This window comes from Geospiza fortis, unplaced genomic scaffold (genome assembly GCF_000277835.1).
Source record: "Geospiza fortis unplaced genomic scaffold, GeoFor_1.0 scaffold138, whole genome shotgun sequence".
NCBI classification, from domain to species: Eukaryota; Metazoa; Chordata; class Aves; order Passeriformes; family Thraupidae; genus Geospiza; species Geospiza fortis.
This window is the reverse complement of record NW_005054307.1, coordinates 7021539-7040365: the sequence shown is the minus strand read 5'-3', so window position 1 is coordinate 7040365 and position 18827 is coordinate 7021539. Positions and strand designations below refer to the sequence as shown.

The 18827-nt window shown below is 38.1% G+C and overlaps 1 protein-coding gene across 1 annotated transcript in view; it reads right to left on the bottom strand.

The window, feature by feature from the left end:
• Positions 1-1423: 1423 nt before the first annotated feature.
• The window catches only part of CDK6 (cyclin dependent kinase 6), a 136782-nt gene continuing 119378 nt past the window's right edge, over positions 1424-18827 (bottom strand). The window contains exons 7-8 of the mRNA XM_005418576.3: positions 17228-17363; positions 1424-15563 (exon numbers count right to left, since the gene is read on the bottom strand). Of these exons, the coding sequence (XP_005418633.1) occupies positions 15417-15563; positions 17228-17363 (283 nt within the window). The 3' untranslated portion in view covers positions 1424-15416. The remainder of the gene's footprint in view (positions 15564-17227; positions 17364-18827) is intronic.

Below are 18827 nucleotides of genomic sequence, written 5' to 3'. Positions count from 1 at the left end.
GTTTTGAGAAGATTGCTGCTTGTGAGATTGGAGCCATGTTGGAGAAGTTCAGGGAGAACTGTCTCCCACAGTAATGCTTTAAGTTTTAGCTTTCATATTTTCCAGATTCTGTACTGCATTAGTATATAACTCTGAACTTCGTATAATGTGTTAACAAATTCTCTTCACAGTTTAGTTAGACAAAACAATCCTTTTCCAGCCTGAGAAGCAAAGACACTATTGCACCTTCAGACCTAAAAAATATAAACAACAGCAAATTGAGGAGAGCAATCTGGGAGGATGGGACTTCATAACTTGCAGCTGTAATTGGACAATTAGCCCCAATATGTAAATGGACCAAAATGTACAAAAGTGTGAAAACGTGTGATCCATTGTCCATCTCGGGTGTAGCCTTGGCCAGGCTCTTGTACTGCCCAAGGTGTATCCTTTGAAGGCCTTTTTAATAAATACCTACTTTATTCCTTTAACGCTGTCTAGCCTCTGTTCTAGGTAGCCTCTCAAGGCATCAGCAGGAGGGACCCCATGGCATAGCAGAGGAAAGACTTCTCTCCCTGAGTGAACAGAAAAAGATCTCTGGTGACAAACTGACCAAAACACCCAGGCCCTGACTCTCAGAACTGTTGGTGGGAAGGAGGGAGGGATGGGGGAGAAAAAAGGTGGTTTAAAGGCTTATTTTGCTTCTCATTATCTTCCTCTGATTCTGTTAATAATAAATCTACCTTATACTTTTAAATATGAACCTGTTTTGCCCTTGCAGTGTTTTCTCCCAGTCATTATCTCAACTTATGAACTCTTAGTCAATTTTTTCCCTCTCCTCTGCCCAACTGTAGCAGAAGAGGGTAAGCAAATGGTTTTTGTGGGTGCCTGGCCTTTGGCCAGTGTCAAACCATGACAATAACTGTTCAAGAAAAAACAGCCAATTAATAAACTGTGCTCAGCTCTTTAAAAGATGAAGATGAAAATAGCAGAATCTAAAGGAATACAAAAATACCATGCACATTTAGCACAACAGTTGGATCAAATAACGTTTAGGAAAAATAGTGCATTTCATGGACAAATAAGAGCCATTATAGCTGAATTAAAGCACAGTTTGCCTGGACCGAAACAAAGATTTCAGTAAAAACAGATCAGTGCTAAATCATACAGCATCCCCAGCAACTGCAGCAATATTTTGCTTTTGAAAGAAAAAATAAATTCTTAGATCATAATTTTTTTAAATGGAATTCATCGTAGGTAAGCAAAATACCTAGGAATGAGTAATTGTGATAAAGGAGGGTAGATTTTTATAAAATTGGTATATAGTAAGGTGCTGGAAAGGGTGTGCATGTGCTTATGTTTCTGTGTCTGGTTGTGTGTGTTGATTTTTTAGAATACACAGGGTGTTGAGAAAAACACTTGGAAACATAAAAACTAGAAACAAACATTGCTAATTTTCTGTATTTAATATACAATACTTACTGCATTTGTATTCATTTTACATTTTTAGATAAAAGAAAAATATAGCTAGAAGGGTGAAGCAGTTTTAAATACAAAACTAATTTTTTGCCTTTTTACTTTTCAATAATTTGGGAACTAAAGAGAACTAGACACTGTGAAAATTTTTATTATATTGATTTTCATACTGAACCCTCAGCACCCAACAATAAATACACAACTTTGCTTTTCTTGCACTGCCAGCAGCAAAACGTTCAGTTCCAAAGGACTGTAATTCTGATATAATACATTATTGATAACTTCCTGTGTGCCTTAATTTAATTCTGCTGTATTGACACATTAGTTTTGCAGTCAACCATCTTTACAAACTTGTAAAAGCTAAAGAATATGTTAATATGGCAAGGTGCATGCTCCGATGAACTTCAATGCAGTCAACATAAAGTAGCCCCAGCTGAGGGTGTTCTTAAAGCAGAAAGCCCCATAGGGTGAAATTTGGGACACGGAACAGGCATGCAGTTAGATCAAAGGGCTTTGTTTGAAAGCTTGCAAAGGGAGCTCTAGAGTTTCCAAAGTGTCTGTGTTACTTCCCAGCCATTCTGTACAGCAGAAATATACTTTTTCCCAATGCATATATGGTAATCAGCAGCTGTGCAAGAAGAGGAGAGAGTCTGCAAGATTTCCTGTACAGCAATGGTGCAAGACTTCTATATACCACAGTTCACATGCTGTAGCCCCTTGATGTCATATTGATGACTAAAAGGTAAACCAGTATATTGGAGTAACAATTCAAGAAATCGCTGTTACATTTTTCTGTACCTCTGCAGGTGATACTGTATTTCACACATAGGTGATTTAAATGCTGAATGCAAAGAATGTAAAGAACATTGACTAGTAACTATTAAGCACACAGAATAAAAAAAAATGATGCACCTTTAAAAGAAACAGTAACACACGCACCTTTTCATGTTTGTACCCTGATTAAAAGAACGTCATGAATTTCAAGTATGAAATGATACAGTGAAATCATGTCCTGTGAATAGATATCAATGGTAGTCTAGGTAGTACAGTTTGCACTGTATAACTTTCCTTCTTGCAAAACAGAATCCTATTGCATATGTAGGTAAAGTGACTTGAAATGCTAAAACCTGACATGCCAACTGTTGCACTGGTATAGACTGATACAATGCTGTAGAAGTCAACAGGACTATGCTGATTTTCACCAGCTGAACATATGCCCTAAGGTGAATGAAGAAACATATTCCAAACTGCTTTGCATGCTTTCCTTGAATTAGCAAATCCTAGACAACTCCAGAGCAAAATGATATTTTATGACAAAAAAGGTGGAAAAAGAGAGAAAAGAAATAATCCAAACAGCATAGAGGCTGTTTTAATTTTCTGAATTTTTTTTTATTTGTTTGTTTTTTAAAATAAAATTATACTGAGAAATGAAGGTACTGAGAGAGATTTTGATTTGCTAATGGATGTTGGTCTGGTGTATCAATTAATAAAATTACTCTGGATGTGTCTCAGAAGCTGTCGTCACTGTTCATAGTATTCTGTAAACCTGGAACCACAAGTTTAATAATGCCTTTTGAGAACATAACTTATCTTGAAGATTCTTAAACCAGTATCTTGTGAGAGTTACAAACAGGCTTAACTTGATATGACTTCTGTTAACTTCATGGGATTTGTCACGTGTAACGTAGGCACACATGGAGCAGTAATGTTATAGGTAAAAGTTAAGTTAAGTTAAATTAGGGTATAGTTCCATTATATTGTATTAATTATGTTATATTAATTGTATTATGTTAAGGGAGAGGGGGCTTATCAGAATGTGCTAGGAGAAGGGTCCAGGATTTGGTGGAACAGTGGTCCGGCAGGGCAAGGCGAGGTCAAAGAGGGATTGGATGGAAGTCCTGACCAATCATTCAAAGCCCTGCAGAAACGACTGGTCCAGAATGAACGGCATTAAAGCCCAATAGAAGCCTGGAAATGGACCAATCATTATGCGGATCCAAAATGGACCAATCCTGGACTCAAAGGGGGCTATAAATGGGGGAAGTTCCGTTGGGTTTGGGTTCTTCTTGTTGGATACTGGTTTGGTTTTGGCTCGCTGTGTGGGTGCCTGGGCTTATCCTGGGTACTCCGTTCTTTGTAGCTATTTTAATAAACGAGAACCTCTTTCTCCGGAGAAAGTTTGGCCTCGTTCATATTCATAACAGTAAGAACTGAATCTTATTTCTGATACATTTTTGTACCAGCATCCTGCTTTTCTCCATACATCCCAATGCCACTAAGAAGTGCAGTTCTGACCTTTTGTATAAAAAAGCAATGAATAGAGATTTTTAGAGAAATAATGTAACTAGAGTTAAGATTTTTATCACACATTACAATTTATATAGTATTCTTGCTGATTTACTAAGCTTAAGTATCTTTATATAGACCTGAGCTGCCTGACACTGAAATTTGTAGGCTTACAAGGCCAAATTCTTGGTTTAATTTAACTGTAGTCAGTGGAATTCCAACAAGAGTAAATCATGCTAAATGATTTTAAATACTTTGAATCTCCACCCCTAATTCATGCAATTGTCCATGCACAACCCCCCCCCCAAAAAAAAAAAAGGCACCTCAATTTGCTGCCTTTAGGTTTTGTTTAGGCAGCAATCTTACTTCAAGCCCAGATGGGCAACTTTATCACTGCAGAAAACTTTATTCAGTTACAAGATGCTGCACAAACTTGACCCCTGGCTTAAGTGTCTGAAATCAACAGATACTTGCTGGGCCTTCTACAAACAAACTGAAGCCAAAGGCAGCCTATGTAATGTTTTCTAATTTTAATTTTTCAGACATCCCCCCACTACGTGTAAAATTAGCTCTACAATAGTATTTCAAAGTAATCTAGTTACTCCTTTACATATTAAAACAAACAAAAATTCTCTAAAAAATAAAAATTGCTAAATCTGAACACATATACTACTCTAATTGCAAAACTCAATGCACATATGATGTGTATTTATGATTTTTTCAGAATGATCTATCTTCCTGCCTCTCTAAGAAGCTAGCTTCACTTCAACAACCAAAATGTATACTAAATGCAAATAAACAATAAAGCAGCAAGACTCAACACATTTTTTTGCAACTACCCTTTCACAGGACTAATGTGTTTTTATACGAAATAATATACTAAATCATAATAGCAATAATTTAGAATAATGTCAAATAACTTGAAGATAAATGTGTCCACATTTTCAATAAACACAGACCCCATTTACTGGTGTCTTGGTGCTGTTATCAACCACGTGTCCTCACAATTAAAGTCAGTTCCTAGAGGAAAGCCTTTTTCTGCAAATACTTTTTGTGAGCAACTACACTCACACAAGTAAGCCCTCTCTGCTCTGTGAGACTGCTCAGCTGAGGTACAGTATTCATGTCTTTGCAGATTTAGGCCTTCAGACTGAAGAGTATCAAGTTAGTGAGGAAGTACAAATACACACTGTAACACAGAAAGTAGAAGACAGACATACAGACAAAAGCACCCTGTGATGCCTTTGGGCGTTATAATATAAACATACAGTTCCAACTTGTAACACAGCATTTTGAAAGTATAATTTTTCTTTAACTAGAGCATTCAAAGACATACTTTTAAAGCTGTTCAAAGTAATGCAGCAAAATATTGTATTAACAATAAAATTAATATGAGATTCAAGGGCAGATATAGACCACTTAAACGAACTGGAATGAAATGGACCACAAATACATTAATCTGAATGCTTGTAAAGAATTTACAAGGAAATTAAAGACTGCAGGGAACAAATCAATGTTCATCTGTGGTCTTGGATTCAGTGCCAAAATGATACAGCATTGTGCAGAAAACAGATTCTATTGGAAAAATAAATGGCACCTTTTTATTTTCCCTATCATAAGTGTTTTAAAATGTATTTATTGCCCTAGCAGAAGGGACTGCCTTGCCTATGAATGGTGCCTGGCTAAGAGTCCTTGAGACTCTTTCAGTCCACGTGTCAACTGGAACTGGCTCTCACTTCTCACTGAAAAGCACCATCATAATGTAAACTTTGTTTGCTCACATTGCTGTGACTCCAAATGGGCTGTAGGAAGGGAGTTCAAACTTCTAGCTAAAAGATTTTGAACACTGTGGAGAATGACAGGTTTTTAACAGTGCTTAATGGAAGGCAGATGCTGTGGATGTTGAATTCTGTCTGTTGGAACTAAACAGAGACAACTTCACTCTCATGACCAGTGACAGGACTCAAAGCTGAGCCAGGGAGGGTTTAAGTTGGATATCAGAAAAAGGTTTTTCACCCAGAGGGTGACTGGGCACTGGAACAGACTCCCCAGGGAAGTGGTCACAGTACCAAGCCTGGTTCAGACAGAGTTCAAGAGGCATTTGGACAACACTCTTAGGCACATGGTGTGATTCTTGGAGTTGGACTCAATGATCCTGACAGGTCCCTTCCAACTCAGCATTATGATTCCCTTAATATTGACCACCACAGAATGATCAAGATTTTCTGACTGCTGGCCTTCTCTCTTTTTGAGATGGTAAACTGTAAGGTAATGTTTTTCTTTTCAACTTACTACACACAATAAAAAGGAGAATGGCAGTGGGGAGGTGAAATAAATCAAATCAAAACAAAACAGAGCTGGAACACCACATGGTTGCTAGACATCTAAAGAGAAAAATCCTCTAATCTCATGATGCTGCACTCCTTTGATTATGTTCTGATAGGTAACTTCAGTTCAAAATGTGCATGGCAACCAATACTTTCACACAAGCACATCCCCCCCTGAGCTTACATTAAGCCACCTTCTACAGCCTCACATCCACAAATGTCTTGCCAGCATCCAATTTCTGAAATACATTTTGTTGTACCCATGGTTACAGCCACCTTGCTTAAAAGGGACTCCAATGAAGTCCCTGCAAGAAATCATGGCGGGTTTGGACCTTGCTAGAAAAACACTTATTTAACTAGCATGCTGCAGACTCAGGCTACATTTTAAACCCAGTTTGGTGGATTATTCTCTATCACAGATGAAGGATGACTGTTTGACATACATATAATCTACCTGGAATACAACATTTTGTCTTTTCCCACAGAATTTAGTATCGTCCCTTTTGTGCAGTGGGAGAGTTTTCTTAGGGAGTGTTCTTGTATCACTGCTGTTTAAAATGCAAAAGCAGAAGTCAACTGTCATAGAAACAGTAAACATACTATCCCCTTTAGATCCAGGGAAGACTTTCCTTCAGGAGACTATTTTGGTGTTTAAGGTCTGTTTGTGCCTAGTACTTGTGGCAGGGCTCTGTACTTTACACTGCCATGCCCAAAAGGGCATGAATGAGCTTGATTATCTACATGAACACAACCTATCTTGAGAGCTGGGGACTGTTTCACAGTTCCTCCACCCAGTGCTGGGAGGAATCCTCTTCCTGGGAATAGCCATCTTGGGGAAGGTGAGGGGAAGCAGGGCAAGCAGTTGGAGGCTGGCATTTCTAGTCTTGTACCCATCAAAATCTTCTGTATAACAGGGGCATCATTGTGTGTTCTTGTAAAAATGTGCATCACAGACAGTTGTTCAGGGATCTGCTGTACTTAGTAAATGATCTTCTGAATCCAAAATTGTTTTTGGTGATCAACTGAACATTATGTTCAATCTAATCTATTCTAGTTGATTGCTTTGCTTAAACCAGAAAGTGCGAAAGTAGCACACATTTTGCCATATTCTACTGTACTACTTCCCTGTTTCTAATGAGAAGCAAGGAAAAACTAAAGTACAAATCACTGGCTGGCCAAGGCTGGAAGCTTGGAGTCACAAGGCAGTAATTTAGCTCACAGCTACTTTAGTGGTAGTGGAAGCACCAGCAGAGTCAGATACAAATGACATAATTGCTACTGCAGTGAGAGGAAGCAGGAAAACTGGAAAACTGCTGAGGAATAGACTCCTCAAGGCTTCCTTCACAGTGTCACAGAAGGATGATCTGGGATAAGGAAAGAACTGCTTGAATGGCTGAGTGGTCTACCAGTATATGTATTTAACAAGAGCCAGAGAACTGTGGAGAATTAGAGGTTTCCCATCCCTGGAACTGTGAAGTTTGTCTCTGTGCCAAGCCCAGTTGCTCATGCTTCATGGAAGGACCAAAATTAGCCACTCTGTGCCAACACTTACCCTGCCACCCATGCACATAGACTGAACACAACAAAGTGTCATGCAGACTTCCTATTCTGCATTTTTGGAGCTGGCATAATAATAGTTAACAGTAGCTCTCCTGTTGGCAGAGAAGCTCAGAAAGCTCATTCCTACTCTACAACCTACAAAAAGTCTTTTCCCATGGCAGATGATTTTGCATTATTATTTACACTGGGTGTCAGACACACTTGCTAAGCTCTCAGACTTGCCCCTGTAAGATGGTGAATCATCTTACAGGATGGTTCTGGACTGATACCATGGACTGATCCAGCAAAACTTGCATGTGGATAACCTTATCAAAATCCAAGTGTGCAAAACCATGCCATTTTGGATGACCAAAGGATTTTCAGTTTGCAGCAGGAGTCAACTTCTAATGCAGAACACTGCACACTAACAGACAGTCAGTGGCTCTCCTGCAGCAGAGCTGTACATTCTCCAGCGTCTGCAGCTGAACTACAGGCACTGTCTCTGTGGACAGCTTAATCTGCTGTCAAGCTGTCTCATAAGACTTTTTTTTATATCTACCCAGAAAAAGCTCTAGCTTATGCAAAATTAAAAAAATAGAGCTGTTGCTATGTTGAAGAAGTGTACTGTAACTCACAACTTGAGTTGGCATAAGTATCTGGAACCGAAATCCTGTTCCTGAATCTTGCTTTATCATCTTATGTGACAGGAGAAAACAAAACAACTGGAAAAAAAGTCTTCCCCCTATGTTTATAAATAACTTTTCCATGTAGTCAAACTCACTTGCCAACTCTCCTGCTCTCTGCCCATTTTTTCTCTTTCCATCACATCACGATTTTCCTCCTTCATCTAACTACTCAAAATTGATCCTAACATTAAAGAAATGAGGTCTTAGTTAAAAAAAAAAAAAAGGCTGAGAATTAGCATAACATGATGTACGTGTGAAACACAGAATAAAATGAATGCTGAAAATTGATTTCAAACCCTTTAGGAGTAATTGTACAAAGGAATCTGTCAGTCTGTGAAAATTCATTTTCCATTCAGTGGCAGAGACTTTCCCCTGTCTGGATTTAACATGAGCATGTCAATGCGAGCAAGTATCCATGTAAACACTAGAAAATGTGGTTTTTTCAGGCATGTGGATGGATTCACAGAAAGTGAATAGTGTGAATGAGAATTTGTCTTGCTCAAAAATGGACACTGAGCTTGAAAGCTTTATAACACATCCTTGTAGACACCAAAGTAAATCACAAGTTTAACATGATGTGTTTTCCCATCTTCTTTCAAACAGTACAGGTTGCTTTAGTGCAAATGAACATTTAAGTGGTAGTTTGAATAAATTCATACTTGGATGCTTTTCTTCCATAAAACCCTATCAACTTTGCAAAGTCAGTGAAAAAGTATCAGTTTCAATGCATATTTAATACACATTGATTGCATTTATATCTCTCACATCAAAAATATGCTCCTTTTCACTCATCCTGACAATATTTTCCAAATAGTTTCTTAAAAATCTCCTTTCTAATCTTTACCAAGTGTCAGCTGTTTGTGGGTGCTTTTTTTTTTCTTTTTTTCTTTTTCAAAGAAGGCAGCATATTTTGTCTGATCCTTTCTGGAAACAAAAAAAATCTGCCCTACTACACCCACCAACAATCAAAATACTACAGCAGAAGTTCTTTTTACTTTCTCTAGCCTTGCAAAAGTCTCATTAACATTGGGCTGGATAAAAGCCATCAATTCATCCCAAAACAGATAAAATATGTAATGTGAAGGGGAAAAGACCATAAGGTTAAGGAGTTTTGATTTATCTTTGCTGTTTTGCACAGTCTTTCAATGAAGGCCAGAAAAAATATTGCAGAAGCTTCCATAGGACTTTTAAGTCAAAGCAAATTTTCCACTAACTTTACCAACAGTTTTTCTGGGGTTTTCTGCCCAGAAAGCAAAAGGCTCATCTAAGAATGGTGCTGGTTAATTTTAGTTTCTGATGAATACATGAAGAACTGATGGTATCTCTTCAGCCTGGAAAAATCGCTTTTGAGAACAAGCTCCCACTTGATTCAGTTCTGTTTGGATGCCTATCACTGAATTAAAAACATACACATAATTTTTCAGGAATACTTTTTAATGGAAAAATGTATGAGTTTCAAGATTTTGAGTGTTACAGCTAAAGTAATGATTTTCAGCTAGTTTCTCAAAGAGTTTAATGAGCCATTTTTCATATTATTTGTGCACACTACTCTTAAGTGGTCTTTATGGTTCTTACATTGTATATATATTGCAGATCAGTATGCAATACTTGCTAAGCTTCAAACTAAAGGGAAGAAACAACACTTGGCAAAAGTATATTTGTCAGTTCATATGTCTACATCTCTCTTCTTTTAATGGCCTAGGTAATCAGAATCTATGAGAAAGCCTCTTTCTGTTTTACATAAATTATTGAGATTTGATGGTTACAGAGTCTAGTCCAGAAACTAGAATTGTATTACAGCCATTATCTAATAATTTGCAAGACGCAGATAGATAATAAAATAAAATAAACAGCTCACAAATAAAACCTCAATTTGAGTCATACAGCCTGTTAGACTGCTAAAATTGTGGTCATGTTTTTGTACATCTGAACTGTACTTGCACAAAAAAAAAAAAAGGATATGAAAATAAAACTTGGAAGCTTAAACATATAAAATCCCATTTAATTTTTAGAGATTCTGTTTTTTTTCTTCACTGAAAGTAACCTGTATACTCAAGGCTTAGTAATCAAAAGGAAGTAAAAGTATAGCTTATTGACAGTCAGTTATTAAGAGTTCACCTCTCTGTGAAAGTAAAAATAAATTTCTTAAATTTTCCCCCACTAATGCAGTTCTGAAAAATGCTTTCTCTAACATACTAATATCAAGAACATAATTTACACATTAAAAAAAAGTGTGAAATCCTGTTAAAATCAAAAGAGATCTTGATATTTAGAAGCAGTTTTGAAGCAATAAAATAAATATGTTAGGTTCCTAAGCTTGCAATCAATTCAAGCTTCAAGCATAAAACAACAAAATCACTCAAATAACCTAGTAACTTCTAATTCACATTGTATATAAAAGTCAATCTATTCCTGGACCTACTGTATATGAAAAATACTAGCCAAGTGGTTCTATAAAACAGAGTTCTTAGAATAAACTTCCTCATTATTCAAATGTATCTTATATGTGGAACATAATTAATTTATGTGGCCTTTAAAACTGAACTGTGTGGTTTCTCATTCATGTATGTATTTGACAACTGATGTGTTTTCAGTTGTGAGTCAGGTAAGTGCTCCTAGTTTGCTGGCTAGAAGACCAAACCAGCATGTTTTCTCTTTATTTTCCACATTAAAGTTGGTCTAATACCTAACAGCAGAAAGAATAATATGCATAATAAAACTCAAAGACAGTGAGCGAACCTGTGAAAAGCAGAAAGGCACAATATTTTCTTCTTATTCACCAAAACAACCACTGAGTATAAAAACCAAGTAAGAGTTACCATGCAGGAAACCCTCCCCCATGCAGAAGAGGTTCAAATGCTGCAATTTAGTGATTCCTTTCATTAAAAATGCTCTGTACACATAGCCCTAAATTTAACTTTTTTGCAAACATGACGCCCTCATTTTTTGGTGTGTTTTAGGACAGAAACAACAAGGAAAGATGCTCTATTATAGATCATTGTGGACTAATAGGCTGAAAGAAACCTGGAGCCTGGACACAACCTACACAGAAATATGCACAAATCCTATTTTTAGAATTTTACTAACCACACAGAAGGCAACACAGGGGTACACAAAACTAAGCCTAAGCAAGGAGGTGCACAAAGTTCTTGTCTCATCACTGGTTTAGACTGTGAGACTAAAAGAAGCAAGATTTAGTAATAGGAATGGAGGGGACATTGACATTATGTGTAGCTATGGAGCATTTGGAAGAATCTTGCTGGAAATAGCACCTGTGAGCATCACTGAAACCTGTTTACATAAGGGAGCTGAAGGAGACAAATGGGAAGGCTGGTGTGAGCATGGACAGGGGGAAGAGAAAAGGGCTGCACCAGATGGATTGCTATGGTTCAGCAATTAGCACTTCACTAGCTGCTTGTGGTGATTTTTTTCCTTAGCTATTGGGTCTGTTTTTTTCTGCAGAGTTATGTAGTAGTGATTAAAAAGAAAAAAAAAAAGGTTGGTGGGAGATAGAAATTTCTCCTCCCATTACCCAGAACACCCTGTTCTCTGCTAAGAAGAGCACAGTGCCTGGCTGTGGGTGTTCTAGGAGCTATACTTAATACATCTTTTGTTATTCAGCGTTTTTTAGCTGCTGTTGAACCACTCCTGTAGAAGAGAACACATACAGGTTTAGATATCACTAAGAAGAATTGCACTCTGAAGTCTTCTTTAAAAGTGTACAAAGAGTTTACATCACAGCACTTTCTTTTTCACTTACACAATTCCTACATCCTACCCATATGGCAGTAATGAGTAAAGGTACAAAAATATTAGAGCTATACCAGTAACATAAGAAGAGCAAGGGCATGGGTTTGAGCACCGTCCCACAGCTGTCTGTGCTGTCTAATTATAAATATGATTCCTGGCATGGTATTAGCCAACAACAGTGCTCTGCCCAGCCAGAGAACAGGCTTTCTCAGTTTACTAGTGTAAGTGCAGCCCCACATGGTTTGGCAGGGAAGACTGGAATATGTTTAAGTCTATGGCATGTCAAATGGAATTTCTTCCTGAAGAGATTTGGAAAAGGAGGTAATTTGAAAAATTGTTGGTCCTTTGAATCCAGGCCCTTGCTACCACAAGGACCCCATTAGAGAAATATTTTCCCTAACCCTGCCAAGATTCTTAGATTTCTTGGTTTTGTTCCTGCCATTCCCACTGGAAAGATGTTCCACAATGTGACCATTAATGCAGCCCTTTGAAACTGTTCTCCTGAATGCTCTCATTTATAACCTGATCCTACAATATTAGACAACATACAGCACCATGTTGCAGAAGCCCTGCCTGTGACTCCATAAGCCAGCCCCTGTTTTTCTCTGCTGCTTGCTTAGCTCTTTGATACTACGATTGGGAAATACTGCTCCAGTAGTTAAATTCCTGGTGATTTCCACATTCTCATTAGTTTTTGGGCCAACACTAACCTTTGGCTTTAAGTATTCTCTCCCCTCTTTTCTGTTTTTACCCTTATAATGTATCTACATTCAGCAACCATATTGTCTACTTTTTAGCTTTGCTAAGCTTAATAGAACAGATTCTTATGTGGAACAGATGCACATTTCTATCTGAGAGTTTTAAGCCTAATTTGGAAAATATCATCTCCTCCTCTACATTTTCACCCTGTATTAGTTGGTGGAGAGCTCTGGGAGAGTTCCCTGAGCAGTTGCTGGGAAGCCACACCAGCTGAATGCCCTGATAAGGTATGTATGACAGATAGCTCCGTGCTAGGTAAAATGTGGAATGTTTTCAAAAGTGCTAAACTCCGTAAAAAAGCTTTTCTAATTACTACTGTTTCAAGAGTCTCCTGACTTTTGTCTCAGTTTATTGTTCTACGTAGTGTTTAAAAATTGCTAGCAAAAAATTCACTCTGGCCCATCCTACTCTGTGAATTGTAAAAATTATTCACACTTGGGTCCACTAACCCATACAGCAATAGGACTGGGACAACACCAGTGCAGTAGGTCTGCAGTTCCCTTTGGGTGTAGGAACAAAGAGAATGACAAAGGCAAGGCCAAGATTAGGTTTGCTGCTGTGACAGCTCCCTGGCCTTCAGCTTCCTGCTCACAGAGCTTCTGAAATTCTGACGTTACAGATCTGTGATATCTCTGTGTGCAGATGCTTTGTGCATGCTCTTGCCAGGCCTAATTTGCAACTTGCCTGTTCATGCTGCTGAAGTTTTTTGCATAGGCTCATTTTGGGCTTAAAGGAAAGCACAGGCCACTGCATGCAAGCATGCAAGTAGTCCTTTAAACTCTGGCTTGTTTAAAGTAGACCTAATTTAACCATATATCACATATTTTAATGTCTAGCAGTAACAAAAAGCTTTATCCAGGAGATAGGTAAGATCCACTTACTATTCTAGCAGTGGACCATGACCCAGAGCGCGCAGATACCTGAAACAGAGTTAACAGTGAGGGTCGCCACAGGAGCGAGAGCCCTGCCCGTGAGATGGCTGCAAGCTCCCCTGTCACAGCTGGAAAAGTTACACTGCCCAACTCACTGCTAAGGACCTGCTTCTGCCAAGCATGAGGATATAATGCTGGCTCACCACCTAGACAAGATGAAATAGAGATGAGGAAGAGAGAAGCCTAAGGGACTGTCACAGGAGAAAGCAAAGCTGGCTGCCTCACTTAGCATCAGTTATACTCATTGGACCAATATTTTCCCCCAAGTCACGCCCAAGTAAATGCACTGAACAGCTAGGGAACAGCTTTTATGGATTTAAAATACTTCTTTTTCCCCTGTACAGTATTAAAAAAATAAAAGTTTCTTTTCGAAATACTGAAAATATATTTTAGTTAAGGTAAAAATACTAAATATAAAAATTTCAGGTAATATTTAAAATAACTGTGCTATAAAGACAAGTAAATTGCTTCGTTATTTTGACATTCAATAATGGCACATTAACCTTAGTGGAGAGGCATGTGCTAGTATCTCCACATGATGGTTTAGGAGAGAAGGTCATGCATTTCTGCATAGAAAACAAGCCTGCTTAGTAAGTGATATGTGAGGGATTTTGACCATTAATGTTCGTGCACTTGTAATGCATTGGGGGGTGTTGCAGGTAAAGCAGCACAGTATACAGAGAACAATGCAGCACAAATACTTCTCCGTGCTTATTACAGGTAGAGGATTCTCTGCTTCTGAGCCAGAAATATTTCTTCTATTTTTGTTTTTGGCTGACAATGAGAACAGGTTGAAGGTGAAAATCTGTATTGATTTTCATTGGCTCTGCTCATATCTTTTGAGCTGGATATCAGAAAATTATTTGGAATGAGATGAAGAAAATATGCTTGCAGCTGTTTTCATGGGGGAATTATGGGTTAGATAATGGACTAGAACATGTCTGCATTTCAACACAGAAAGACCATTTGGAAATTGAAACAGTAAGAACAGGACAGTTTTTTGAAACATGCACACAAACATAGCTAGATAATAACTCGTTTGTGTATGAAAAAACCTAAAAGCTGAGACATTTATTATGATCATCATCATCACTGTTATTTTTATAGAGCAACAAAATGATAAATTAATTTATCCATGTTTTCAAGCGGGGAAGCACCTGCATATCTGCTATGAATGAACAGTAGCTGAATGTATTAACACATGTATCAGTTAACTGCAGGCTGCAGAGATCTGGTATTTCAATGCCATTCTTTAAATGTCACAGAATAACAATAATAAAGTACCAAATCATGCTTCAGCAGCTAGAGAGAGAGAGAGATTGCATCGATGGCAGTGACTTGATCATGAAACACTGGCAGCATTCAATATTAGAAGGACAAAACGGCAGCAAAACTGGTCAGCAGCTTCTCTTCATCTGGAGTTTTCCCAGGTAGATAAACAAAACAAAACCAAAACAAACATAAAGCTGCAACAGGAGCAGGTCAAAGCCCTGGCCCTTGCATTGCTCTGATAAAAGTAAACTAGATTGATTTCCATGGATAAGCACATCACAATCCCAAAATAAAAGATAAGTGCATAAAACCTCCAAATAATGATCTCGCTAGGACAGCTATGTGGTTTGTCTGGGACAGCGGCCTTGTCAGCTACATGTCTTGTTCATTTATGGTTCATCTTCAGTCAGCACTTATGATGCATTCACCTCACTGGAGTTTTGGCTGGATGACATGTGACAGTCCAGATTCTCCTTGAATTTCTCCAGATCATGGAAATATGGGTGAGAAAGGGCAACATATGCAGATATTCTTTTGGCTGGGTTGAACGCTAAGCATTTCTGAAAGTATGAAAAGAAGTTAGTTTTAACTACAATGTAAATTAACAGTGCTGTCATTGCATACATACATTAATGCATACCACCTTCAGTTTATGATCAGTATGGAACACAACAGGGTCTCAGAAGGCGATGCACAATGACCATCCATACTAAAACAAGCAGTGAGTATAAGAGTGTGGGCACAGTATAAGAGTATGGGCACCTCAAAAATTACATGCTAGAAAATTCAAGTATTCACAATTTATGAAATCCCAGAATACAGGTTTTCTTTAATTCACATGCACAGGAATTCATCTGCTTATGCTGTGTGTTCAGTTTCTCCCTCATCCTCCTAGCTGCACTTTGATGGCCCTCCTTCCTGATCTGTATCCCAGCCTTTGTCCAGCCACCACTGAAATCTCTACCCTAGCCTTGCGTTGATATCTTGTTCTTTATGGCATTCACCTCAATGTATTATTCTTCCTACTGTTCTTGTCTAACCAATTCCTAGTCCTACTTTCTTTTCTTGTATCAGAATTTCTGTCATTTCACTCTTGAAATTTAGTTCAGTGACTTCCAGTTCTACTCTCCCCTTTCATGTGTGGCTCCCAGTTATCATCTCTTTGCCTAGCAGGAACAGATCTCTTTCCTACCTCACCTTCTAGGCACAGATATTAATCTCCTTCCTCCCTCCCCCCCTTCCATCGTGCCTCACACTCACTGAGCTCTCAGCCATATATTGTTCCTTCTTGTTCCTAGGATCTAATTCTTGTCCCATGTCTAGCTTCCACTTCCAAGCTGTCTGCAAGCACAACAGATTTTTCTCATAGCAGTTTCTCCCTCGTCATTTCAAGTGGCCAGATGTAGTCCAGCTTTCTGCAGCTGGGAGCTGCCATCATGAGGACATTGCAGGGACCATCTGCTGTTGAGATAACCTTGGCCAGAGACAGCAGCTCCTGAAGAGATGCATCAAGTCTTTCAAGAATTGCACTCTACCTAGCTCACATGAATCAAGATCTTTAGAAGACCTCCAAAGAATAAATCTAACTAGATTTCAACAAGCACAGCATGAAGCAAACTGATGCAAGGTCATTCCCTATATTCCATTTCAAGATTTAATTTCAGGACTGGGATTTCTAATGTATTTATAACAATGATGGAAATAGCTGTACCAGCCCAATTCTTTTGCTTCTGTTCAGCCTTGCCATTTGCAAGAGGCAATAATTGGTGAATTCCAAGTGTAAAGTTTTCAGCATTCAGTACAAGGCTAGCAGATGTAATCTGCCACTACAGTCTACTTCCTGCTTTATACTGGGTCCACTAAAGCACATAAATGGTAGATCCATTTTTGTACTCACATCAGGCCAATACTATAAGGGTGGCTGCTCCAGTGGAACTACAGGGGTCAGTAATGAGGATCTAATTATGAGGTCTAACGACAGGTCAAACAGATATGTCTCTGACCTAGTTTCCTAATCTTGAGCTATTCTCAGCTCTTACACCTCTTGAGCCAAAGTCAGTGTCTTTGTGCTGTTGTTTCACAAATTAACACAAATTGTCTTATCTATTTTTGACCTTTTTTTTACTAACTCCATTAAATGGAAACTTCATTTTTTCTTGGCAAGTTGCATGCTGAGTGGGAGCCATCAGTCATGTGAGGCAGGGAACAATGAATGGAAACTCACAAGAAGCAAGTCTTTGCCTACTTCATCGATATCTGGTACAAATTTTTCAATAGGTTGTGCGGGTCTGGAAGTAAAAGCATTTCTTGGAAGGGCAACATCATTAGGCCAGTCCTCTTCTTCTGGGAGTCCAATGACACTGCAAAATGAAAAACATCATGTTAGGTCTGAACATTTATGCAGTTTTCCCTTCATATTGATTACACTGAGTGGCATTTTATACGTATTTTAGTTTAAATGAGCTTAAATGTTTAATTGTACAGTAGTGCAATAATCTCTGTGAATAGAAGCTGATAAACATAGGCCCTCAATGTGCTTGGTTGAAATAATTTTGTGGGTAGCACAATTTTCTGGCCTAAGTCTCAGTTTTCTGAGTCTTTTTATTGAAAAAAAGGCTGAGTGCTTTAGAAAAAGGTTGTTTAGCTCTTGACTGGATGGTGCAACATGTGTCACTCCAGGATGATTAAAAGCAGTAAGTTTCAAAGGGGAATTGCGTGCAAGGATCTTTTTTCACAAGAATAGGGACTGAGAGAACAGTGTGGGTCAAGATGAGGGTAAGGCAATAAAAGGGATGTTTCATAATGCTTCAAAGCTCTGTGCAGTAATTGTTGCCCAAATTTAAACAATTTATTTGCTTCACAATACAGGTTTTAAAGTCTCAATTTAGAAATGGAAAGGCACTTGAGTGTCTTTGTGGTTTTGCTTTCAATTGTATTTTAGTTTTTCTTTACTCTTTAAAAGAGTATTTTAATTTCTTTAAGTATTTTATTTCTTTATTCTTTAAATTATGTAAGATATTTATACTTATTAAATAATCATGCTGAGTTCTAAAACTCAAATAAATTAAATAGATAAATCACCAACGATGAATTATGTCTCATACATTTCACATTTTAGTCTGATGTTAATATTTGTGGAGTTGAAAACCAGTTTCTGGTGGAAATTATGAAAAAGATCATACATTACTTGTTTGGTTTCAGGGAAAATAAATTTTTATAACCTGTAAAATCGAGATTTTCAACGGAAACACTTACAGGGTAAGACAAGAAAGAACAGAAAAACGATGTCTCTGAATACTTGGGCTTGCACAAAGGCCAGTGCCACTAGGGAGCAGCATTGACCTTTTTTCTCACTGAGTTTGTCACAAGGCTGGGTGAGGCCGTGGGCCAGCCACATGGAGATAAATCATAGGTTACCTCAGCAAACGTAATGGAATTGCCCCACCTCTACCTATGTGGATTTTAGATTGTAATTTGGTTTGCCTAAAATACCTCTGAAAATTAATATGTCCTCAAAATAACAGCATGGTTGGAAGGGCAAAGGAATTACAATCTCAGGACAATTAAATCCGACTACATCAGGATGTATCACAGCTCTTGGGAAACACTAAGCAGAATCTGTATGAGAAACCACATTTGCCATTAATCAGGTGCAGTGTGGCTATGGGGCAGCCTCCTTGGCCACGGCAGTTCAAGCCTTTTGATTAGGTATTTCAGGATCTGGTCCCATATTAAATATAATACAAATAGCATCAAGGATGGGAGAGTTACATATTTGAAATAACAATGACATTTAACCTGTCATTCAAATGTGTTTGGTTAGT